The sequence below is a fragment of the Bufo bufo genome, chromosome 7 (genome assembly GCF_905171765.1).
Source record: "Bufo bufo chromosome 7, aBufBuf1.1, whole genome shotgun sequence".
Lineage (NCBI taxonomy): Eukaryota > Metazoa > Chordata > Amphibia > Anura > Bufonidae > Bufo > Bufo bufo.
In genome coordinates, this window is record NC_053395.1 from 45861341 (window position 1) to 45881228 (window position 19888).

Sequence of the window (19888 nt, forward strand, 5' to 3'; positions counted from 1 at the left end):
AGCCTACTACGACCTATGGCCAACATTAGTTTTTCTTCTTTGATTGCTCACTTGCTCTTTCTGCAGAGACTGACAGCGGCAGAGAATGGTCTGAATGATACACAGTGTTCTGAAGAATGGCTTCTCTATCATGGTATAGACTCCAGGCATCTCACCATCCAAGATCTACTAAACCTGGGGAGCATTGTCATGTGAGTTATAGAATGTAAATCTTAACCCAATTAGATGGACAGCCAGAAAATCAATTACTGAAATATTTTTTTAGGAATGGGAAGTGTGTTTCTGTTTAGTAATATTATTACATTTCCAAAGTATTGAATACATATGTGTATATATATATATATATAACAATATGAAACCCTGCTTTTCCCTATAACAGGGTTTCCAGTCTGATTACTGTTTACACAATAGTGAGTAGATTAGGAACATTTTCCCACAGTTAAAGGGAACCTGTCACCAGTTTTATGGTGTCCTAACTAAGGGCAACATAAATAAGTGACTGATTCTCTTAGCAAAATGCTGGGTCACTTTCTTTAATTGACCGAGTCAATCTGCCAACATCTTGAATTGAAAAGCTCCAGCTGATAATGATGAGTCATGAATATTCATGAGCTCCTGACTCTCCCCGCCCACCTGCTGCTGAATGACAGTTTGTTTCCATATGAACCAGCAGCAGGTGGGCAGGGTAGTGGTAATTAAATATACGCTGGACTCAATGACATCACGCCGGACTCAAATCAGCTCATTAGCATGTGGCATCTTTGTGTGTATATTATGAGCTAACCATCTGTCACACCAGTAAGTGAATACATCTAAGGTACTTTTTAGTAGTTAATGATTGTATATAATTAGTTAGATTATAATCAAATATCCATATGACAGGTTCCCTTTAAGGTGGATTTTCATGTACCAATAATTGTACAGATTATCGGGAACGACCGCTCCTGTGAACGCTCATTCCTGATAATCTGGCCATCTAAATGTGCCACCGATCAGCTGATGAACAAACAAAACGCTTGTTCATCGGGTGATCCTGCCATTTGTGCAGGCACGCCAATCATCGTTCCTGGGCAGCAGATCGTGCAATCTAAACAGTGATCTGCCGACCAGAAACAATGATTCTGTATATGGACGAGGGATCGCTATAGCTGTGAAGGAGATTGCTGTAAATGCAGCAGCCGACTGTCGGGAAGGAACTCTCCCTTCCGACAATCGGCTGTTCCATCGGCCTGTGTAAACCGGTCGGCTTTTCAGATTGATTGTTAGTGGGCACATGGTTTTGCAGTTAAGCAGAGGTTAACAATGGCTGTTAATAACTAGTTTGAAAAGCGTGGTGATTTGTGATAAAACTGCATGTTGGCAAATGGGCTTTACTGTCGCCGCTTGCTCATCATTATGTAGGACAGATAAAAATCTGATACCCATTCACATATAAATTATTGACACAGACAACCTATGAATTGCTGTATGCAAATGTAGTCATATCAAACAGATCTCGAATAAGTTGATAATACATTTGAATGGTGGCATTCATGCAAAAATCTACATAAAATAAATTAAAGCATGCTCCCTCAGATACCGTACTTCAGACCACATTCTACTTGGGGGATATACACTCACCCAAGACTAAACAGTTTTGCCCAGAATACATTGCAAGGTACTGTTTAGTATTACACATGTCATTACAGGCCAAAATGCTCACAGTCATGTCCATGAGACTTTTCTCTAGGACTGTGGCATCTTATGATCCTGAAGTTTTTGGATAATAAGGAATGCAAGCTCTCACATATCTAAAGACCATGTTGTTGTAATATTGGCATTCATGAAAAATACCCCCAAAAAAGGGATGCCGCCTATAACTTTCATGTTTCTTTTCACGGAAATAGCACCGTATCAGGATTCACAATTGCCACACATTGTTTTGCATTAGATTTTATTAGCATTCATTTTTGTGTTATAGATTTATGGCTCATGCACACGACCGTATGTATTTTGCGGTCCGCAAAAAACGGAACCGCAAAAAAATACAGATGACGTCCGTCTGCATTCCGTATTTTGCAGAACAGAACAGCTGGCCCCTAATAGAACAGTACTATCTTTGTCCGTAATGTGGACAATAATAAGACGTGTTCTATTTTTTGGCGGAACGGAAATAAGGACATACGGAATGCACAAGGAGTACCTTCCTTTTTTTTGCGGACCCATTGAAACGAATGGTTCCGCATACGGTCCGCAAAAAAGCAAAACGGAACAGACATGGAAAGAAAATACATTCGTGTGCATGAGCCCTAAACATGTAGTGGCTAAACAGCCCTAAACAGAATAATGTGCTCTGTTTTATACATAGATATCACTAATTTATTTTTATCTAAAGGAAACCATCAAGAAATGCAGCCAAGCAAATTGAACTAACTGCAGAGACCGTAAATGAATTTGAATTGAAAATTCAGGAGTAAGTTGAAAACTGTGAACATTTTATTGAAGGTTGCAAAATTTCTATCGATGCAAAAAAAAGATGTTTGACAGTAATCCTCACTTTTAAGCTCAGCCTATGAGGTTTTCTTTTGTGGTTATTGTTTGTATCTTGGCACTGAGATAATTAATGTGATGCAAGCCTACAAATACACTGAACAAAAATATAAACGCAACACTTTCGGTTTTGCTCCCATTATGCATGAGCTGAAGTCAAAGATCTGAAACATTTTCTACATACACAAAAGACCTATTACTCTCAAATATTGTTCACAAATCTGTCTAAATCTGTGTTCGTGAGCGATTCTCCTTTGCCGAGATAATCCATCCCACCTCACAGGTGTGGCATATCAAGGTGCTGATTAGACAGCATGAATATTGCACAGGTGTGCCTTAGGCTGCCCACAATAAAAGTCCACTCTGAAATGTGCACCAATTTGCCTTACTGAAGGGAAGGGGGGGGGGGGGGGCAGAAAGCCAGTCAGTATCTGGTGTGGCCGCCATTTGCCTCACACAGTGCGACACACCTCCGTCGCATAGAGTTGATCAGGTTGTTGATTGTGGCCTGTGGAGTGTTGGTCCTCTCCTCTTCAATAGCTGTGCGAAGTGGCAGAATATTGGCAGGAACTGGAACACGCTGTTGTATACGCCGATCCAGAGCATACCAAACATGCTCAATGGGTGACATGTCCGGTGAGTGTGCTGGCCATGCAAGAACTGGGATGTTTTCAGCTTCCAGAAATTGTGTACAGATCCTTGCAATATGGGGTCGTGCATTATCATGCTGCAACATGAGGTGATGGTCGTGGTTGAATGGCACAACAATGGGCCTCAGGATCTCGTCACGGTATCTCTGTGCATTAAAAATGCCATCAATAAAATGCACCTGTGTTCGTTGTCCATAACATACGCCTGCCCATACCATAACCCCACCGCCACCATGGGCCACTCGATCCACAATGTTGACGTCAGCAAACCACTCACCCACACAATGCCACACACGCTGTCTGCCATCTGCCCTGAACATTGAAAACCGGGACTCATCCGTGAACAGAATGCCTCTCCAACGTGCCAGATGCCATCGAATGTGAGCATTTGCCCACTCAAGTCGGTTATGACGAACTGCAGTCAGGTCCAGACCCCGATGAGGACGACGAGCATGCCGATGAGCTTCCCTGAGACGGTTTCTGACAGTTTGTGCAGAAATTCTTTGGTTATGCAAACCGATTGTTGCTGCAGCTGTCCGGGTGGCTGGTCTCAGACGATCATGGAGGTGAACATGCTGGATGTGGAGGTCCTGGGCTGGTGTGGTTACACGTGGTATATGGTTGTGAGGCCAGTTGGATGTACTGCCAAATTCTCTGAAACACCTTTGCAGACGGCTTATGGTAGAGAAATGAATACTCATTGCACGGGCAACAGCTCTGGTAGACATTCCTGCAGTCAGCATGCCAATTGCACGCTCCCAAACGTTGCGACATCTGTGGCATTGTGCTGTGTGATCAAACTGCACATTTCAGAGTGGCCTTTTATTGTGGGCAGTCTAAGGCACACCTGTGCAATATTCATGCTGTCTAATCAGCACCTTGATATGCCACACCTGTGAGGTGGGATGGATTATCTCGGCAAAGGAGAAGCGCTCACTAACACAGATTTAGACAGATTTGTGAACAATATTTGAGAGTAATGGGTCTTTTGTGTATGTAGAAAATGTTTCAGATCTTTGAGTTCAGCTCATGTAAAAGGGGAGCAAAACCGAAAGTGTTGCGTTTATATTTTTGTTCAGTGTAGATTACAGCCATGTGTGTATACCATTGTGCATAAAGGTCTTACATCTAAAGCAGGGGTGCACAACCTGCGGCCCGGGGGCCACATGCGGCCCTCGATACCATTCTGTCTGGTAAAAGACATGTATGCCTATGTCTTGTGAATGCTCACATGTATCTTTCATGTATTCTCCCATTAGATGGGAGTCCTGGAAGTGTAACTAGACATTAATGATATATACTGTATGTTCAATATGCCAGAAATACAGAATTTCAGTTGGTAATACCCCTTTAAGCTTTATTTTTGGCCCTTGGAATTGATTCAGGCTGAACATGTGGCCCCCCAACCAGAAAAGGTTGTGCACCCCTGATTTAAAGGAACTCTTATCAGCTTGGACAAGCCACATTAAAGGGAATGTGATATCAGAAAATTACCTATTGTTTAAACACCATGTTTAAAGAATGTTTGGTGATGTTATTTTTAATTTTCCATGTCAGAATCTATATTTAAACAAAAACCATAAGATCCTGCAGTTTTCTTACTGGCCTTTAAGCCTAATAATAGGCGCCACTTCTTGGTATGTACAGATCACCTTACTGCAGTTATCCCCTTATCATTACAGGCAGCATTAGTATAGTATATTTCACCTCTGTGTATGATAGCACAGGATCCCCCATTCACATTAGGTGATTGTCAAAGCTTATCTATACTCCTTGCTTGTACAATGGCCTCTCCACAGGCCCCAGAGCACGCCTAGAAAACTCTCCCATAGAAGTCAATGAAGTCAGCTCCTGTCCGTTGTATCCATGGACCATGTGGCTGCTGCCGTAAAGCAATTCTTAAAATGTTGTTAACAACAGTTCAAGCAAGATGGCCGCCCCTATAATCATGTTAAGGAAACAGAATTAAAAAAAATCTGGGATCACAAAATAAAAACAGATTAGAACAAAAGGATGGGTTTTGCTATCTGGATTTAACTGGCAGGAAAACATTTTGGTGACACATTCCCTTTAATTACACTAATGCATGCAGGTGAGTAATTTGTATTTCTATACTTACCACAATCTGGCCATGTAATCCAGTATGTATGTGTGCTTAGGAGTCCTTTCAATGCATTACGTGGCTGATTTGCAGGCACACAGTGGGGAAACGGGTCACAAATTACTGACCTGAGCTTAGTGCCAGCTATGCCAATCACGCATCAGTGTCGTTAATAGCACCGGCCCAAGGCGACAAGAGTCCCTTTAATTTAGCCTCTTGTCTCACTCTTAGACATTATTAATCCGCTTATCAGAAGTGCTACAATCCAAAATGTTGTGTAAACCCCTGTGTTATGTTATCTCTGCTTCAAGCAGTGGCAGATTTAAAGGGAATGTATCATCAGAAAATGACCTGCTGTTTAAATCACTTTTTTATGTTTAACATATTTTGAAAGAATTTTTGATGATGTTTTTAATTTTCCACGTATTCCATATATTTAGATAAAAAATATAAAAATCCTGCAGTTTTTGCACTGGCCACTAAGCCTAATAATAGGGGCCACGTCTTGGTTTGTACAGATCACTTTACTGCAGGTAACTCATTCTAATCCTGCCTGTAATGATATCACCTCTGTGTATAGATAAGACACGATCCTCCATTCACAATAGGTGGTTGTCAGAGCTTATGTATTTTTTCCTTGTACAATGACCTCTGCACAGAGAATGCCTAGAAAACTCTCCCATAGAAGTCAGTGGGGTCCCTTCCTGACCCATGGGGCTGCCGCAAAGCAATTTTCTTAGCTCTCTTTCACACGAGCGGATCCCGTGCGGGTAATCCGCTGCGTGAAAGAGAGCCAAGCCCTGTTCCCGACAGCAGAGACACGGAGCATTAACATGACTGATAATCCTCCGTGATCTTTTTACTACAAAATGACAGTGAGATAAAGTTGTCACCGTGATTTTATAGTAAAAAGGTCACAGAGAGGCACGGAGCATTATCAGTCATGTTAATGCTCCGTGTCTCTGCTGTCCGGAACGGGGCTTGGTACTCTTTCACGCAGCAGATTACCCGCACGGCATCCGCTCGAGTGAAAGAGCCCTAAATGCTTTCTAAATGCTGTTAAGAACAGCTCAGGCAAGATGGCCGTCTCCATAATCATGTTCAGGAAATAGAATAAAAAATCTACAATCAGAAAATAAAAACGGATTAGAAAAAATTATTTGTGCTTCTATCTGATTCTAACTGGCAGATAATATTGTTGGTGACACATTTCCTTTAAAGCGTCTTACTGCTGTAAACAGAATTCATGCAATACAGTACAGCCAGAAAGAGTGGGTCGCTGTACACACTAAGCCATGCCCACCCCCAGCAGCCATGATTCTGCTCATCCGGCTGCCACAGGTTAGAGTTTCTGCCTGCATTCTGCCAGCCATACCCTTAAAATCATCATTGGCCTCATAACCAATGTCCTATGTAATCTAACATTATTGGTATACACAGGATACTTTGCTCCTAATGCTCATTGTATCACTTTCCAAGGTAATATTTGTACCACGGAGATCTTAATGGTGCAGACATGATTATATTTTTTGCACACCCTATATAGACTGTGTTCATATTGCATACATATGTGCTGGGAAAGCATTGGAGAGGTACCTTTTTTTATTTTACTGATTAGGAAAGTGCAGTAGTCTGTGCTTTCCTAAACAGTGGCTCATCCCAAAAATAAAAGTACAGTATAACGTGTAATTTACTTTTTTCCATTGTGGCCAATGTATTCCACTATGGCTTTACAGTGGCATACATCAGAGGTACATGTCAGAGCATACTCCCAATTTATACCTCTGGTGTATAGCCAAAGTGCAATGTGCACAATTTCTGAAATCGCCACTTTGTTCATTATTAATTTTGCTCTGTTTATATTGTTAACATAAACGGATGTTTTATTGTCTTTGTGTTTTAGGGCAATCGATTACTTCCATAGACGAATTCACTGGTTAATGGAAGGCAGCAGGAAGGTAATGCACAAGTATTCACCCTCCAGCTTCAACAGAGACCAGTGTCAACCATAGTCCAACGGCAACTATGTGCTTAATACTTTGTGGCCACAAAGCAACAAATGGCGCATAGTTCTTATTCACTATATACAACCTTTTCTGTTCAGTGCTTGTATCCCATCTGGCACGGTCTTGTACACCCACCTTTTTCCAATCCCACAATTCACACATTATCCTCTTACTCACCATAGTTTAAAAAACCCCAAGCCCCTTTCCCAGTACTTCATTATCAGACCTTTTATCTTCAGGGCTAGTTGGAGATCTGTTGGACTTGTGTGGACTTCTCCTTAGAGAGAGAGCACCTTAATCAGTGTGAGGAGACTTATAGGCCATACATGCTCCTCTGGAATTCTGGGAGGGAAGGGATGCAAATGAGCTCTTAACAAGCTCTTCCTCTAATGCCACCAGATGTAAGGCAGCTATCCTATAAGTCAATGTTTAGCTCTTAACCCCTTAAGGACTTACGACGTACCGGTACGCCATGTTTGCCGAGTCCTTAAGGACCTAGGACGTACCGGTACGACCTGTGTAGTTTTGATCACTGCCGCACGGCCGGCAGTGATTGGAACAGGGTGCCTGTTGAAATCATTCAGCAGGCACCCTGTGACAATGCCTAGGGGGGTCCTGTGACCCCCCCCCCCGCATTGCCGATCGCTACAAACCACAGGTCAATTCAGACCTGCGGTTTGTAGCACTTATGCAAGTTTCTGATGCTGTCGGTGACCGCAGGGATCAGAAACATCAAAGTGCATCCTGCTGTCCATGGTGCTGAACAGATCTGTGCTAAAGGCAGAGATCTGTTCAGACAAAGTGTGGGGTGAAATACAGTACAGTACACTATATAGTGTACTGTACTGTATTATACAGACATCAGACCCACTGGATCTTCAAGAACCAAGTGGGTCTGGGTAAAAAATAAATAAAAAAAAACACATTTATCCCTGATTGAAAAAAATAATAATTCCCTACACATGTTATATATCACCGCGTCCTTAACGACCCGATCTATAAAACGGTCATGTTACATTCCCCGCACGGTGAATGCCATAAATAATAAAAAATTAAAACTATGATGAAATTGAAATTTTGCTTACCTTACTTCCCAAAAAAAGGTAATAAAAGTGATCAAAAAAGTCGTATGTACGCCAAAATAGTACCAATCAAACCGTCGTCTCATGCCGCAAAAAATGGGCCCCTACATGAGACAATGGCCCAAAAAATAAAAAAAAACTATGGCTCTCAGACTATGGAGACACAAAATTTTTTTTTTGTGGTTTCAAAAATGATATCATTGTGTAAAACTTAAATAAATGTAAAAAAGTAAACATATTAGGTATCCCTGCGTCCGTAACAACCTGCTCTATAACAATAGCACATGTTGTAATCTGTCAGATGAACGTTGTAAATAATAAAAAATAAAAACAGTGCCAAAACAGGTATATTTTGGCAAATTTTCCATTTTAATAAATTTTTCCCCGTAACAAAGCAAGGGTTAACAGCCAAACAAAGCTCAATATTTATTGCCCTGATTCTTTAGTTTACAGAAAGACCCCATATGTGGTCGTAAACCTCTGTACGGGCAAACGGCAGGGCGCAGAAGGAAAGGAATGTCATATGGATTTTAGAAGGCAGTTTTTGCTGGACTTGTTTTTTGACACCATGTCCCATTTGAAGCCCCCCCTGATGCACCGCTAGAGTAGAAACTCCAAAAAGTGACCCCATTTAAGAAACTACACCCCTCAAGGTATTCAAAACTGATTTTACAAACTTTGTTAACCCTTTAAGTGTTTTACAAGAGTCAATGGCAAATGGAGATGAAATTTCAGAATTTCTATTTTTTGTTACTTTGCTTCACAAAAAGTGTAATATAGAGCAACCAAAAATCATATGTACCCTAAAATAGTACCAAAAAAACTGCCACCTTATCCCGTAGTTTCCAAAATGGGGTCACGTTTTTGGAGTTTCTACTCTAGGGGTGTATCAGGGGGCTTCAAATGGGACATGGTGTAAATAAACCAGTCCAGCGAAATCTGCCTTCCAAAAACCACACGGCGTTCCTATCCCTCTACGCCCTGACGTGGGGCCGTACAGTGGTGTACGACCACATATCGGGTGTTCTGTAAACCACAGAGTCAGGGCAATAAATATAAGTTTTGTTTGGCTGTTAACCCTTGCTTTGTTAGTGGAAAAAATGGATTAAAATGGAAAATTTGGCAAAAAATTGAAATTCTGAAATTTCATCTCCTTTTGCCATCAACTCTTGGGGAACACCTAAAGGGTTAATAATGTTTGTAAAATCTTTTTTGAATACCTTGAGGGGTGTAGTTTCTAGAATGGGATGACTTTTGGGTGGTTTCTATTATGTAAGCCTCACAAAGTGACTTCAGACCTGAACTGGTCCCTAAAAAGTCGGTTTTTGAAAATTTCTGAAAATGTTCAAGATTTGCATCTAAACTTCTAAGCCTTGTAACGTCCCCAAAAAATAAAATGGCATTCCCAAAATGATCCAAACATGAAGTAGACATATGGGGAATGTAAACTAATAGCTATTTTTGGAGGTATTACTATGTATCATAGAAGTAGAGAAATTGAAAATTGGAAATTTGCTAATTTTTGGTAAATTTTTGGTAAATTTTGTATTTTTTTATAAATAAAAATGATTTTTTTTTACTCCATTTTACCAGTGTTATGAAGTACAATATGTGATGAAAAAACAATCTCAGAATGGCCTGGATAAGTAAAAGCGTTTTAAAGTTATCACCACATAAAGTGACACTGGTCAGATTTGCAAAAAACGGCCAAGTCCTTAAGGTGAAATAGGGCTGAGTCCTTAAGGGGTTAAAATAAGCCTTGAGACATGACTTGGATATTAAATAAGCCAGCACCTCATCTGCAGACAGCTGTTTCGGGGTGATTGCCCCTCATCAGTGCAGAGCAGAAAGTACTGGCTTAACTGGGTTAGAGGCCTGTGTCCGGGTCAGGAGGGAACTAACTCTCCCTAGGGAGAGAGCACCTTAGTGTGAGGAGACTTATAGGCCATACATGCTCCTCTGGAATTCTGGGAGGGAAGGGATGCAAATGAGCTCTTAACAAGCTCACAGGCCTCTCACCCAGTTAAGCCAGTACTCTCTGCTCTGCACTGATGAGGGGCAATCACCCCGAAACAGCTGTCTGCAGATGAGGTGCTGGCTTATTTAATATCCAAGTCATGTCTCAAGGCTTATCTTAAGAGCTGAACATTGACTTATAGGATAGCTGCCTTACATCTGGTGGCATTAGAGGCAGAGCTTGTTAAGAGCTCATTTGTATCCCTTTCCTCCCAGTGTATATTCTGTAACTGAAAATGGCTGCTCATACTGAGTACCCTTTTGCCTTGCTTGTATAAACTGAACTTTCTATGGCCTGCAAAAGGCTTTTTTTTTTTATTATGCATGACGCAGGAATGCTGGAAGTGAGGTTATGGCAGCCATCTTTAGCATCTCTGCTTGCTGCTTTAGCGAGTCAGCGACTGCCAGATTTCATGTAATAGTCAAACCCATCCCTATCTGATCTCACAAATGAGTGAACCATTGGCGAAGCAAACACGTGATTTAGGAAGGAGATTGGGTAAAATTGAAAGATCAGTATGTAAAACTTTAGTTCTGTTGTTTTGTTATATTACTAAATCTTTGCATTATTTTGTAGATGTTTGGACTTGTTCTGGGGAAAAATGTAGGTCTGCTGATCGATTCATCGCATTTAAACTGCGGTCCAAGGAGAATGGATTTCTTAAGAGGCCTTTTGGTAATAAATTATACATGAATGGCTTGTTTTGGTGTATATGGAAAATAAATTATTTGACTTGATTGTGATATTACCATAAATATTAATAGTATCACAGACTTGAAAATATTTGGAAAATATGAATAAAAAAAACCACAAGCTGAACTATAAGAGTTAACATACCGCTATATATGGTTGCATTTCTTACTGGACTTCAGTTTTGTATATGGTTATACTCAGATTTCAAAATGTAGAACTGGCTTAGTTGCCCATAGCAACCAATCCGATTCCACCTTTCTTTTTCAAAGGAGCTGTGAAAAATGAAAGGAGGAATCTAATTGGTTGCTATGGGCAACTAAGCCAGTTCTACTTTACACTAATTGGATAAATTACCCCCATTACATTTCCATCAATTTCTGCAGTGAACTTGTTCTTAATTGTGTGTAAGTAATGCATTGCGTATTATTTAGTGCCTTGTAGATGAGCAGCTGTGCTACAAAGACAAGATTTTTCTGATGTCGTTTGGAACTGATGTCTCGTGTCCATGGGAATATCCAAAAGATGTCAACATTCGTGTGTCAGTATATTCTAATTTTCAGTCCCTCTCAGGATATTCATAATTTTTATTACTTTTTTCTTGCTGCCTGATAAAATAAATTTACTAAGGTTGTACTGAAAATTTACAATAATGCAGTCTCATATCTAAACTACCGGTAAGTAGATTTCCCTCAGGGCTGTGGAGTCGGAATCATTATAAAATAGACCGACTCTGACTCCAAAAATATATAATAAATTGGTACAGTTAGTTCAATGCAGTATGCGCTGAATATATTTTCATAAGAATTTGGGAAAATGATAAAATGTCCAATAAATGTCTGTTCTATTTCTGATCTAAGGATCTAGGCTTTTAGTTGAAATTAATGTCTGCTGCCCTTTATGTAGATGCTCAGTAGTGAAGCTCCTCCGCTACAGATCGGAGGAAAACGCACTGGGAAGGAATGTCTGCACTCATCTCAGATCTGCTAGAGAAAACAGGATTAAAGAGGTTTTCTCACTAGTTACAAAAGATTAGCTTTCAACATAAAGGGACGGTTAAAAGAAGACATTTTCTAAATACATTGGTCAGTAGATTTTACTTTAGTCATGAACTATAGAGTCTAGACCAGGGATGCTCAACCCGCGGCCCTCCAGCTGTTGCAAAACTACAACTCCCAGCATGCGTGGTCAGCCTACAGCTACTACGGCATGCTGGGATTTGTAGTTTTGCAACAGCTGGAGGGCCGCAGGTTGAGCATCCCTGGTCTAGACAGTTCAGCAGGTCTCTCACTGCGGGCCATATGTCCTGGAGCGGCATTGATCGTGCGCATGGGAGTACACAGCATCATAGATTACAATGATGATGTGCACGTCGGGCCGCCTGCGGGGCTATTGTCCTGCACTCATAAGATCATCTCGTGTGCAAGAGACATAAGGCAAGTACTTCTTAGTAAATCTAAAAATTTCAATAAACTGTGCATAAGGCCTCATGCACACGACCGTGGTGTGTTTTGCGGTCTGCAAATCGCGGATTCACAAAACACGGATGGCGTCCATGCGCGTTCCGCAATTTGCGGAACAGCACGGACAGCCTTCAATATAAATGCCTAATCTTGTCCGCAAAGCGCGGACAAGAATAGGACATGTTATATTTTTTTTGCGGGGCCACGGAACAGAGCAACGGATGCGGACAGCACACGGAGTGCTGTCCACATCTTTTGCGGCCCCATTGAAGTGAATAGGTCCACATCCAAGCCGCCAAAACAGCGGCTCGGATGCGGACCCAAACAACGGCCGTGTGCATGAGGCCTTAATCAATTGTCCAGTGCATGCTCTCTCTGTATGCTTTATGTTTTAGTTTGCTTTTCCTCTGAGCTCATGTTTGGAGAGGTTAGCTGCCCTGATGGCTTCTATATGCTATGCATAGAATATAAGGGGGAAAACTGTTTTTTAACATCTCAAATTCAGAAATACAGAAACACACGTGAAAAAGTACAATAGATGTAGAAGCCATTGCTAAGCCTTTGTTATCTAGCACTGCTAGTAGTTTCACTTTCTAGACTGTGAAGCAGTATGATGTAAAACACCTAGGGCCTTATGTATGAAAACTGTCTAGGTGTAGAAGTTTGTTTGTTGGAGGCAATACTATTTCTCAGAAAAAATTCATAGACTCACCCCACAAATGTTATTCAGGACGTTTTTGTTGAAAACTGCTTTTTTCCCACTTACTGCAGCGTTTTGCATATTTACAATTTATTAAAGTTTTTTTGTGTTTTAAAGTTGTATCCAATAAATATATTTTATGTTCTACCTAAATAGCTTGATTATTGTATCATAAGGGTGATAAAAAGCTTAAAGAGGACCTTTCACCTATTATGACACTGTGAACTAACTATACAGCCATGTAGAGCGGCGCCCCGGGGATCTCACTGCACTTACTATTATCCCCGGGCGCCGCTCCATTCTCCCGCTATGCCCTCCGGTATCTCCGGTCACAAAGTTATGGTAGGTGGAGTCTGCCCTTGTGCTGCTGTAGCGCTGGCCAATCGCATTGCAGAGCTCACAGCCTGGGAGAAAATAACCTCCCAGGCTGTGAGCTCTGCGCTGCGATTGGCCAGCGCTACAGAATAACAAGGGCAGACTCCGCCTACCATAACTTAGTGACTGGAATCTCCGCCTACTATAACTTAGTGAGCGGAGATACCGGAGGGCATAGCGGGAGAACGGAGCGGCGCCCTGGGATAATAGTAAGTGCAGTGAGATCCCCGGGCGCCGCTCTCCATGTCTGTATAGTTAGTTCACAGTGTAATAATAGGTGAAAGGTCCTCTTTAAATTAAGTTCTTGCTCAAACATGCGCCATGTATGTGGGAGTCTGAGTCGGAGTTAGGGGAAATTGAGGAGTTGGAGTCGGGGCTTTGGCTTACCGACTCCACAGCCCTGCACCTAGCATTCTTGTATGGCTCTATTTGCTCCTACTGACAACAATTTCCCTTTAAAACATTTCCTTTTTAAAAACATTTTCTCTCCTTTCTATAGATTACATGAAGCAAGACAGTGGATTCAAGAGACGCAGCCTCGAGGTGGCTGTAACTTACTCCTAGCATTACGGAAAGCTTTGCAGATCCAGGACCTGGATACTCTTGTGGTTATCGTTAGCAACTGGTATGGTTTTATAATGTACTTTGTAATATAATAAAATGGTTGTCCGGGACTTTAGTATTGATGGTTTATCCTCAGGATAGGTCATCAATATAAGGGCAGCTTTGTGAAGGGGCTGCAATCCTCTGGTGAGCACTACAGACTCTTCACAGTATACCAAGCATTGTTCATTGTATTGTGGCTGTGTTTGGCTTAGTCCCATTCACTTGAAAGGGTCTGAGTTACAGAAGGGCCATGTGATCAATGGACGTGAAGTCACAGGCCAAGCACCATGGCCTTTTCCAACAGCTGAAACAGACCCCCACTGGGTAGATCATCAGTAGTTACGTTTTGGACAACCCCTTTAATATACAACAAAGAAATTAGTAACACAAAAAAATAGTATATAAATTGCATCCCTTTTAAAGTAGAATTTGGTAGGTAAATGTATAAATATTTTATAGACTACAGTATGCTATACTTTAGACTTTATAGTATACTTTATAGACTATCAGACTACAGCTGATCAGCTCAGGAAATGCCTGCTCTGTTCAATTAATTCCTCTAAAGGAACGCTAAACCTAGAAATAAAGGAGAAAAGTAAACCGGAGATACCCTTGTCCACACTGTTTCTCAGTCAGCAGTATTTTCAGCGTGTTGCTGAAATACAGTCTTGTAGAAATCCTGCTGAGAACACAAGGGTTAGTCTCCTACTGATCAGTTCCTCTTTCTGCTAACTGTTAAGGGGGTCGGTGTAGTCAAAGGATAGGATTTAGCAACCTTTTTGTCCAGCTACAGACAGAGCAGTGTTAAGAGGGGTCCTGCTGCAGTCAGTTGTCCTACAGCAAGACACAGTACATTGAGGAGAAGGAGGAGGGCATGGCTGATCTGGGAAACGCAGATAACATTTTAGACATTTCATAGTTTTAATTCAATTTTAAGGAGATTAGGCGAAGGAATTGCTGAGATATTGTTTTATTTACTAAACATGGGGCCTGCTCAGGAGCTGAGCGGGCGCCATAGCCGCCAGTAGCCGGCTGTTTTACACAGCAGACACCCGGAGACGATTTCTGTACTCTACAGTAATGCTGGTAACGGACATTTAAACCCTCAGATTCCATGGTCAGTTGTGACCACAACTGAAGTCCTAGGAACACTGCACTCCCGGGGCCTGAATGACTCCCCAATGCTGAGATTGAGGGAGTTGTTCGGTTGCCGTCTATGGGAGAAGCTATCAGATGACCAGGGAGCGGTGAGTACAGCTAGCAGCAGGAGAACGGTATTCACTGCTCCCGGTCCTACTCTGTACTAGTGAGTGATTCCATAATAGAAGTGCTCACTAGTATTCTGTCCATAAGATACACTGCCATTTTCCCCTTTTGGGGAAGAGGAGAGGGGGGGAGATTGCATTTATGGAGCGAATAATAAGGTAAATGTAGATTCTCTGTAATCGTACTGACCTGTAGAATGAAGGTAAAAGGTCAGTTTTACCAGATGGGGAACGCCGTAAAGTCGAAACCAATAAAACTATGATGGAATTATGTTTTTGTTCCAATTCTACCCTATTTGGAAATTTATTCCAGCTTCCCACTACATATACACACTGCAATATAAAATGGTGCCATTCAAAAGTACAAGTAGTCCTTCAAAAAAAATAAGCCCTCATATGTGAACTGTAAAATAACAAAAGTTATGACTCTGGGAAGGAGAGACTACAAAACATAACAGACCCATTAAGCTCTATATTTTTTCACTTCCAGAGAACCACTTTAGAAAATAATGACTATTTAAAATGTATTTACTCCAGATGTAATATTACATATATGTCTTGCATTTCATTATGTTCACACCTGCATCTTATTATATTTGACATTAATAATCTATTTATAAATTCCTGTGTTAAAAATTCTTTTTGTTTTCTTGTTTTTAGCCCTGACCAGACATCAGATGTCCTTTCTGACTACCTGCTGCAGTGCACTATGGGGAAAAGTCTTAAAATCCACCTAGTTGCATTTGATAGCATTGGGCAGGTAATCTACTGTAGTCTTTAATTAGTCACACAATATTAGCATATTTTAAGAAATATTTTGTAAATAAGTATTTACCTAGATATACCGTATTTTTCGCCCCATAAGACGCACCTAGGTTTTAGAGGAGGACAATAAGAATTTTTTTTTATTTTTATTAGCCCTCTGTTCAGACCACCAATCAGACCCCCAATGTTAATCAGAGCTCAACTGACAGCCCCAATAAGACCCTAAATGTTAATAAGACCTCAGATTGTCGGGTATTTATTTCATATAAGATATGAAATCATAAAAATTATGATTTCATATTTTTATGAAATATGAAAAATTAAAAATTAAAACATTTATTGGCGGACATATAAACGCCAGTTCTTTTATTGATGAGATCTAAAGTTAATTTGTGCAGATAATGAAACAGGGTGCAATTAATTATATAAAATATAATTTATTACAAATAAATACATGCAGTAAAAATGGCATACAAATGAATACAAGGATAATATCAAAATTGACCACAAGATGATGCTCCGCCGTTTACGCCGGGCTCACTTAATTTAGTACACCAAGTACAATATAATGTTATTCAAATTATTATCAAATTATTACCGATTAGTATACTGATTATCAAAATATTATAATGTAACAACAACAACAAAAACAATAGAAATGAATCTGTGGAAAATCCCTTATGCTCAATCAAAGAATATGGCAGTAAGAGACACCCTATAAATACGCCCATTGGCCTAACTACGGATAATAAAATCCGATCAGAGATCCCACTCTGATATCAATATTACAGGAATTCTAATGATGTGCACGTTCATTAAAATTTCCCATAAAATTATTGTTTTAACACTATTGACCCACTAATAATGGGGTCTCAACTATATGCCAATTGGAGCGATTTATAATTACTGCAAATGAAATAGATTATACATTACCCCTGGCTTTGGGATAAAGAGCTTTTAGAATGGACCCAGCTTTCCAAGATTTAGATATGTCCCGTCCTGTGGTACGTTCCTGACGTGTGAAGTGATGCTGATGAATGAATCTTTGTGAAGTGATCCTTTGAGAAGTCCCCCTTTGTGAAGAGTTTGTGAAGTTTTTCTTTTTGTGAAGTGTCTTGATCTCCCAAAACTGGATCAGATATTCCAATCCTTATCTATGCCCATCCCCTCTTGGATTAGGGATTTCCAATTAGATAAGGTGGGTGTGACGTATGTTAAACATGGGAATGATGTCATTTAATTGACATTCCTTAGAAACTCCTGCCCATCTACCACTTGATGGCACTGTTGTATCATATAACAATTTTAAATATTTTAAGAATTAACATATATATATATATATATATATATATTGCTTTATTACCACTTAAACTCTGATCTCTTCCACCTTAAATCAATTAGGAGGGACTCTTTCTGACACTTTGCTCAGACTGACTGGCGGTATCAGAAGTTTCCCTAATCCCTGAATTTATGGGGCAGATAAGAGTATAAAGTTTTCTCCTGGTTTGTGTATCTTAACTGTCTCAGCTATTGAGTAATGATGTTTGAAATAACATCAGCTCCTCTAAAATAGACCCTATTTAAGAAAATTCAACTTAAACACTCTCTATATCCCCTAGAATATATCCTCTCAGTGAGATACAGACATATAAAGATACATTAATAATATTTGGTTATAATACATCAATATTGCATAGTATATATGAATCATTAACAAGTTCAAACACTAAATAAATGCACACAGGAATATATATATCTATATGTATGTGAATATATGAATAGATATCTGTTCCACACCAGATGTGTTTTATGGACATCTCTTATCAGATCATGGTTTAGCCATGAAACACCCATTGTTCGTCAGACAGACAAGTTTAGAGAAACCTGTGTAGATAAATCCATGTCTCTAAACAATAATATGAAGTATAATGCTCCCTATATATTTACTTTTAACACATTGAACTTGCCATGAACCCATCTTGGTTTTTTTTCAGGTTCATGCTGATCACATGTTGTTAAAGGCAATGATCATCCATATTGAATATAGTATCATCAAATATATTGTACACTTATGAAAATGCACAACAAGATCAGACCCCCAGTCAGACCTCAGCTCAGACCCCAATGTGAATGACCCCCAATCAGACCTCAGTTAAGAGCCCCATGCCTCTCATCAGCCCCCATATGCCTTTCACCAGCCACCAGCAGCCTCTCACCAGCCACCAGCAGCCTCTCTTCAGCCCCATTGGCTGATCGCTGCAGGAAATAAGCTGAGACTGACCAGACCACTGAAGTAGCAGCTGTGGATCGGCAGGGTAATTGAAGAGATGAGTATAGGGCTTTTTAACCCCCATTTCCTAATCTTGGTTCAATTTGTGTAAATCCTGAAAAAAAAAACTTTAAGATAAAATATGCAATAACTTGTTTATTCCCCTACAGGCTGATTTACAGGCAGTGGCTGAATCAGTTGGAGCACATTTTCATTGCTTCTCTTCATGGAAAGAGGTATTCTATATCTGAGGTTATAGTACATTTCCATCACAATGATCCATCACCAGTAAAGTACCTTAGTAACTGGAAATAGAATGACAATGTTTGGTTTATGTTGCTTTAAACAGGATGAAATTTATGCAAGCACCGATATTCAGTTAGTATTCAAAGAGGTTCAGAAAGCAGTAGGCATCTTGAACAAGATCAAGGAGCTGCGGCAAGGAAAACTGGATGACACATTTATCAGTATAATACAAAAGGTGAGCGAATTCTGATGAATTACTCCTGTCAGCGTTACATCCTGGAGAAAAACAAGGGCGTAAAGCTAAGTGTCCTACTATATTATGCCCTGCAGATCCTGAAGGTGCCCAAAACTGACAATTTTAACCAAAATCATTTTTCTTTTGGTGAAAATGAATAACCAACTATTGTGTCAGCTGACTGATGGCAAATTGTCGACCATGTCTAAAATTGTCATCTATAGTCACAAGTCCTTGAAAGATCTTTCTTCAAAAGAATGCTCCCAGAATCTTCCTAAAATGATCCCAGAAAGATGAGATTTATTTTCTAATATTTTCCCTTGTGGTGGGAGATGCAGTGTTTATACTTATTGTATTGCTACTACTGGTGTCCGTGAGGACAAATTTTAACACCGCTAAATCCTACACCTTTATACATTAAAACTTTTATTTTACTTATAGTAGTCAGTCACTTTTATTTAGCGATTTAAAACTTTAGCTGGTCACTCAGTTTACACTATCCGAATTTGGATGTTGCTATTATTTTCTAATATTGTACGGCGTGGACTATTACCCCTCCTCTACCATTGTCTTACCTATTCTGGCCTCTTCTATTCGTCTAATGTCTAAGACGTCATTACTCGTGGCCACGCATGCGCTACAACTTAGACTGCGGAATGCCTTTTTCTTGCGATAGCTTTTGTCTTGGGACTTAGTCTCCATCTCCTGTTAGTATCACTGTGCACATGTCTTTAGACTTAGTCTCATTTGTCAAAAATCTTCTCTATTGCGCATGTCTTCCAACTTAGTCCCCAGCTCCTCATTTTCTTGTATTGCGCATGTCTTGAGACTTAGTCTCTTTTTTGCCTTTTCTACTCTATGACATATGTCTGAGGAGACATAGTCAATT

At 40.2% G+C, this 19888-nt stretch overlaps 1 protein-coding gene across 1 annotated transcript in view; it reads left to right on the plus strand.

The window, feature by feature from the left end:
- Nucleotides 1-19888, plus strand: part of VWA3A (von Willebrand factor A domain containing 3A) — a 166323-nt gene that overhangs the window by 22333 nt on the left and 124102 nt on the right. The window contains exons 4-12 of the mRNA XM_040441103.1: nucleotides 67-191; nucleotides 2375-2452; nucleotides 7184-7238; nucleotides 10962-11060; nucleotides 11510-11616; nucleotides 14113-14238; nucleotides 16145-16244; nucleotides 18689-18754; nucleotides 18868-18999. Coding sequence (XP_040297037.1) covers nucleotides 67-191; nucleotides 2375-2452; nucleotides 7184-7238; nucleotides 10962-11060; nucleotides 11510-11616; nucleotides 14113-14238; nucleotides 16145-16244; nucleotides 18689-18754; nucleotides 18868-18999 — 888 coding nt within the window. The remainder of the gene's footprint in view (nucleotides 1-66; nucleotides 192-2374; nucleotides 2453-7183; nucleotides 7239-10961; nucleotides 11061-11509; nucleotides 11617-14112; nucleotides 14239-16144; nucleotides 16245-18688; nucleotides 18755-18867; nucleotides 19000-19888) is intronic.